The sequence below is a fragment of the Nuphar pumila genome, chromosome 8 (genome assembly GCF_984573655.1).
Source record: "Nuphar pumila chromosome 8, dmNupPumi1.hap1.1, whole genome shotgun sequence".
Lineage (NCBI taxonomy): Eukaryota > Viridiplantae > Streptophyta > Magnoliopsida > Nymphaeales > Nymphaeaceae > Nuphar > Nuphar pumila.
Window position 1 is genome coordinate 31685686 of NC_143256.1, and position 6918 is coordinate 31692603.

Sequence of the window (6918 nt, forward strand, 5' to 3'; positions counted from 1 at the left end):
CCCACAATGGTGAGAGAAGGATTCTTATTTGTGCCAAACAAACATTATATCTTCCCATTCTGCTGGGCTTTCATTTGAGGTTCCATGGTTCTAACCCATAACCAACTAAACGGATTCTTCCCATTCGGATATCTCACCAAACCCGTATCCCCAAACTCCGAAATCTGTTGTGAATTCCCTTGAACCTTTTATCCAAACGCGACAGCTGAAATGGACGTCACTTAACTCTCTCTTTCTCTCTCTCCCTCATATTTCCAGTTCTCGGATCCTACCCTTAGGGGTCGTTTGAGTATTTTTCCTTCACGTTGGGAGGAAGAAGAAGAAGAAGAAGAAGAAGAAGAAGATGGTGAGGAAGGGCGGGGTGAAATTCGACGAGGGGCCGCCCGATGACTTCGACCCCAACAACCCGTACGCCGACCCGGTGGCGTTCCTGGAGCAGAGGGAGTACCTCGTGAGGGAGAAGTGGATCCACATCGAGACCGCCAAGATCATCAGGGAGAAGCTCAAGTGGTGCTACCGCATCGAAGGCGTCAACCACCTCCAGAAGTGCCGCCACCTCGTCCAGCAGTACCTTGACGCCACCCGCGGCGTCGGCTGGAACAAAGATGCCCGCCCCCTCGAGCTCCACGGTAGTCCTCTTTTTCTTTTCTTCGATGCCCATTTCCCCTTTTCGGCAAAAATTTCTGGTTTTTGCACGAATTTGGATTCGGTGGGTGTTCCGTTTTTTCGATTTTTCTTGATGGTTTTTTCCATTTTGTGGGTGTTGATGGTTAGGTCCAAAGGCCTCGGAATGATCGATTGGAGTTTGTGCTTTTGAAGGGTATGTGTCATTTGCGCGATTGCCCCATCTTGATTTTGATCGGTTTCTTGGTGGTGTTTGGTTTCTGTTAATTGTTGAAATTCGATGTTGTTTGGTTTATTCACAGAATGGTTTGTTTTTCCTCTTGCTTCTTCTTGTGCTGTGTGTCACTTAATTTGATCGATTATTTGGTAGATCTCCGGTAGTAATTTTAGCTATTCTTGGTGATTGAGATTGTTGCAGGCGTATCTGCATGCACTGCATTATTGTCATCATGACATGGGGACCATAAGGGTGCTCGATATTGTTTTAAGTTTTTCATCTTGATTTGTTTTTTTCGACCGGTTGATGGGTTTCGATATCCCTGTCTACCCCAGGGAGTGCTTCAATGGATGGTTTCTCGTGCGTGCGAAAGTTTGAGCTTTCCTACTATCATTTCTGGTCTGTCTTGAACACTGCATGTTTCCCTCATCTACTCATGGTAATCACGCCCATGCTTGTGTAATCTAGTTTTTCTTTTTTCTTTGATCGTTTCTTCATGTGCTGTTTCTGTAAAACACCATTCAGTTTGTTGCAAATTCTTGTTATAGTTCTAGCTATTTTCAGTGGAGCCTTTATCATAATTCGTTCAATATATTCATAGAAATGACATTCTAGCGGAACACATTTCATATGCCTTTTTAATGTAGGTAAGATATATATTGAGAAGCGTGGAGTATAACTGTATCTAGATTTCATGTATTCACATGACACATAGCCATGCATAATAAGATAAATGTAAGAATGCGCATCGGATTTGATTCCAGATCTCCTATGTAGTTGAGAAAGAGAAGAGGATGAAAAGAGGGGCTGAAACTCACGATTCCCAATGTGGGAAGTCGTGGGGTTATAGCTGTATATATTACTAAACAGTTACATGATTTCCAGTTACAAAAATACCCCTGCATCAATGACATACAATAAAATACAAAACTGGGGTAATAATAGAACAAGATATATCGTCATTCTGTTCTTCCAGTACCCATAGTTTGTGCCATCAAAGAAGGGTGGTCAGGTGGTGGAGTGCCCTGCAGTGAATTGTGTGAAGATCCAACAGTTTCCATGGTTGCTAGTTCGATGGTTAGATCACTTCTAGACGAACCTTGGATTGATAGGCAACGAACACTAGTGCGGGGCTGAATAGTGCTCTTCAAGGATAATCGCAGAATAAAAAAAATTGCAAATGAAAATAAACCACACGTAACACACTATATTATCCTGGTTCAGTCTAACCCAGACCTACATCCAGTTCTTAAGCAACCCGCTTAAGATTTCACTAAACCAATCTTGCTTAACCTGGCGCAAGATCAAGCCAATACACAACCTTTGACGAACACCCTCATCAAAGAAATATATCTGCCTGAATAAAACAGAAAAATCAAACTTGTTGTTTATCATAACAAGAGAAACCTTTTAGAAACCGTTGTTGAAGTTGAATACTTCAACCCAAATCCTATAAGCCTTGAAATCTTGAGTTCTCAATGAAAATAGTAGGCTAAATAGAGTTGGAGCACAATAACGTTTTCAGCACTGCAGTGAGAATGAGAACATAATTTTTTTTTCCTTAAAAAAATTGTATCTAACTGTTAAAAAAAAAGAACCATAATGACTATTTAAAGAGAAGGAAAGGTCATCACTCTAACAATCACAACCTTCCAATGTCTTTTTGAAAATTTTCTAACCAAGCACCAACAGTCACAACCTGTCCAAACTTCTTTTTGAAAAATTTCTGACCAAGCTCCAACAGTCAAACCTTTGACTGTCCCAATGTCAGTTTTGAAAAACAGTCTTAAAAAAATTTGACTAAAGTCTAACAGACACAAAGTTTAGAAGTTAACTGACTTAAAGTCATTTTGAAAATTTTCTGACCAAGGTTTAATAGTCACAATAACTCTCCAACGTTAATTTAGAAATGAGATAAACTTTTGAATTCTAACAATAAAAAATTCAAAAGATAGCTGCCTTCAACGTCTTTTTCTAAAACAGATTTTCTCAAAATTCAATACTACTCTTTTAAAAAATATCATATAAAAAAATGTCATTCTCAAATACCTCTATCTAAAAGCCGTTTCAACGTCTCTTTTTCCAAAAGGTTTCTCTTAAAACAAATCAAAAGTAGTTTCTCTCAATATTTGTTTCACTGAAAACTCAAAAGGTCTTTCTCTCTTAAAACTTGTATTTTTCAATTTGTTTGTCTTTTTCAATTTTGTCTTTTTTTTTTTCAAAATGTCTTCAACGCCTTCTTCTTTCAAACTGTTTCAATGTCTCTTAAGAAATTATTTTATTCTCCAAAAAATGTCTTTCTTAAAATCCTTTGAAAAAGAAACATCTTTCCCTAAAAAAATGAATTTCTTTTTAAACACGTGAACACAGATCTCTCTCTTTTTCTTTTATTATAAACACATGAATCAGAATATCTAAAATAAAAACATGTGAACAAAAATACATATATTATATAATTTTGTAATAAAAAATAATTTGTCAAAAAAATAATTTTCTTAATCTAGACATATTCTAATAGAAATGTCTAGGTCTGAGACAGAATTCCAGACTCTTTTACATACGATCTAAAACAAGACAAAATACATTCGCGCCTTCTTTGTTGTCCATTGAGCATGTCCAAGCCTCTACATTACTGACCTTTGAGCATGTCTGAGCCTTTCAACAAACTTCATGTCCTCATTAGAACTTCTTAAAAAATATCCTTGTGTGCATCACTTTGAGTTCATTTCTGCATAAGTTGGTACTTTGATTCTTTTATGTTTGGAATAATCAAAACTTATCGAGGTGGTCATTTTCATGACTCAACAAGAATGTCTTCTCCTTGTGACCTCTTATAGAACAACCCATCACCTAATGTTATTTTCAGATAACTCAAAATCTTTTTTACATCTTTCATATGATCAGACCTTGGTTGATGCATAAACTGAGAAACTTGATTCATGACATATGTCACATCTAGTAGAGTAAATGCAAATATTGTAGCATTCCCACTATACTTTGTGGGATCCTCATATGTCTCCATTGCTTGCACTGAGACATTGATGTATGAAATAGGAGTTAGCAAATGCTTACAATCACTCATACATGTTTTATGTAGGAGATCAACTGTGTATTTATATTGGGTTAAGACCATCCCATCTTCTCTTCTATCTACTTTAACACCCAAGAAATACTTAAGTAGGCCAAGGTCTTTTATCTTAAAGCGTCTACTTAGCACCTCTTTGATTTCTTTGAGATGCCTTTCTGAACTACTTGTGACAATAATATCATCATCCACATAGATAAATAGAACAATTATATAATGTTTTCCTCTATGAATAAATAGAGAGTGATCGAGAGGTGATCTATAAAATCCATGCTTCCGAATCTCTGAAGAAATCTCTCAAACCAAGAGCGAGAAACCTATGTCAATCTGTGTATACTTCTCTTTAATCTATACACGTAATGACTTGGGATCACTTTCACTATAACCAGGTGGCTGCTCCATATAAACTTCCTCCTTTAGATGTCCATGGAGGAACACATTTTCCATATCAAGTTGATTCAACACCCAACCATGATTGATAGCTAGCGATACAATAATCCGAATGATTCCCAACTTCACCATTGTACTGAAGATTTTTTCGTAATCCATGCCATGATCTTGTGTGAAACCCTTTGCTACTAATCATGCTTTATATCTCCCTATATTTTCATCAGGTTTATAGTTAATTTTATAAGCCAATTTTGATCCTACCATATTCTTGTCGGGTGGCCTTTTTACTACTTCTCATGTTTGACGTTCATGCAAAGCTCTGATTTCTTCATTGATCACTTCAATCCGCCTTTTATTTTGGGCTGCTTGAGTATAAGAAACCGGTTCCTCCTATTTTTCAATTTGCATAAGACTTGGTGATCCACGCTTGAAACTCTCATAACTGACTCATCTTTCAACATGATGTCTAACTCTAGCTGATCTCCTTAATTATGGCATATTTGGGGCTGACTCATAATGTCATCTGCATTATCTCCTTCTTCTAATGGCTACACATGTCTTATGCTACCCATTGCACGTTTATCTCTTCTTGTATACACCACGCGTTCTTTGAATCATCCTTGTTACCTTGAAAGATAATCTGCAAATGCTTGAATTTTATCAACATTCAAATCTTCAGCTAGTAATAGTCTACGTTCTTCTATCTCTAATCTGCACTAGAGTCATACTCGAAACAAGTTTTATCAAATATAACATTCGTAGAGATGCTCATGCATTTATTTTTGACATCATAACACCTAAACTCCTTATAATCATCAGCATAGCCAACAAATTTGCAAACATAATCTCTGACTTCAAATTTATTTCTGAATGTTTTATCAACATGAAGTGTTGTAAGGAGATTTATGACTCAAAATCTTCATTGGCTTTATAATGTGCATAGTTGAATGAAAAGCTTCCATCCAAAGATAAAGGGGAACATCACTCACATGTATCATAGTGAATGCACTCTCAACAATATGGTGTTCTTTCAGCAATACCATTTTGCTACGAGGTGTGAGACACGATACTTTTTGGTTGATTCAATTATTTTTAAGATAATAAAATTTTTCGAAGAGTATTCACCTCCACCATCAAGTTTAGTTTCAGCATCTCTCAGAAAGACTATAGATATTTAAGATTATTAACATGATAATCTTACCGTAGAGACTTTGTTTGTCGGTAGAATTGTTTCTAGTATATGTTATTACCAAGATTTTCTGTCCAGCGTTCGCTATTCAACAAGCTGTGGTAGTACTGCTGTTTGCTTATTGCAGGTTAAACATGCCAACAGATTATTTATCATGTCCTTTTTTTTTAGTCCGGGTGCGATATCATTGTACAAATATTTGTGCATTAAGCACCTGGTTGCCCTCCATCAGGCCTTGGGCCCCACAACTGACAGGCCGTGTCCCCAAGATGGAAGGTGATCAGGTGCTTAATGCACAAATATTTGTGCAATCATATTGCACCTGATCTTTTCACTTTTTTTTTTCTGCTTTTTGGATGAATTCTTTCATTGTCATTTCTCAACAAGCAATTACCCAGGGCTCCTCCTCCTTGGTTAGGGGCAACTTTGGTTTGTCACTGGAGATGGGGGCACCTCAAGGGTTTTACCAATCGGAGGCCTCCCAATGTGTGGTTGGTGATGGAAGGGTTTTCCCTTGCCCCCCACCAAAATAAAAGGGAGAAGGGAAAAAGGGCAATTGTGGAAAAACATTCATTTGTTCTGTGAACGCAAGAACTGGACGCCACTAAAAATCAAATAAGTTCCTCGTTGAGCTTGTAGAATATTGGGTATTTCAGTTCTATTTCTTGTTCTCTTTTTGCAGGTCAATCGTATGGGCAGACAAGACAACAAAACAAATTCCCTTGCTTTTTGGATGATTGTTCACACCCAGCATATTTCTCTTTTCTAGTGCCTTGAGACTGGCTTGGCTGTTTGAAGTAGCTTGTGCAAAGCCACAACCTGTATTCAGAATGAATATCAGATTATCAAATAAAGTCATCATCATCAAACCCCTTTACAATTGAATAGCGGCATGCTGTTTTCCTTTTTCTTTTCATTTTCAAAATTTCATCAAGATCTGGACTTTTTAGTAGGAAATTAGGGCTTTGACAAAGATAGGCTTAATATTTAGCCCAAGCGCCTTTTTTTTTCCTGAAACAATGTCTGACTGGGGATTTGGTTTGGGACGTGGGCCATGAGTGTGGTTAGTGATTACGAAGTCTACTTTGACTAGTTTGTTGCATGAATTTTGACCAGGAAGAATAGGCCAAGTAATTCAAGTGCATTGTGTTCTTTCAAAAAAAAATTCAAGTGCATTATGTCTCTCAAGGGTTAGGCCAGCCTGTTTTTTTTCTTATGATGAAGGAAAACCCTCACCGAGGAATATGATTAGCTGAACTGGATCTATGGGTAAGATTTAGTTTGTTTTGTGTGGGGTTGTATGTGAACTGGATATAGAATCACAAAGTCTTGGATATTGCCTAACTGGTGCCTGGCTTTGAGACTCGGTTTGTCATGGAGTATGCATCAAATTGATCTCGAGCTGACTGGGAA

At 37.4% G+C, this 6918-nt stretch overlaps 1 protein-coding gene across 1 annotated transcript; it reads left to right on the forward strand.

The window, feature by feature from the left end:
• Positions 1-253: 253 nt before the first annotated feature.
• LOC149829877 (NADH dehydrogenase [ubiquinone] 1 beta subcomplex subunit 10-A-like) lies at positions 254-6370 on the forward strand. The gene is made up of 3 exons (XM_090015649.1): positions 254-629; positions 775-820; positions 6188-6370. The coding sequence occupies exons 1-2, from the start codon at positions 344-346 to the stop codon at positions 792-794; spliced, it is 306 nt and encodes a 101-aa protein (XP_089871775.1). The 5' UTR covers positions 254-343; the 3' UTR covers positions 795-820; positions 6188-6370.
• Positions 6371-6918: the final 548 nt, after the last annotated feature.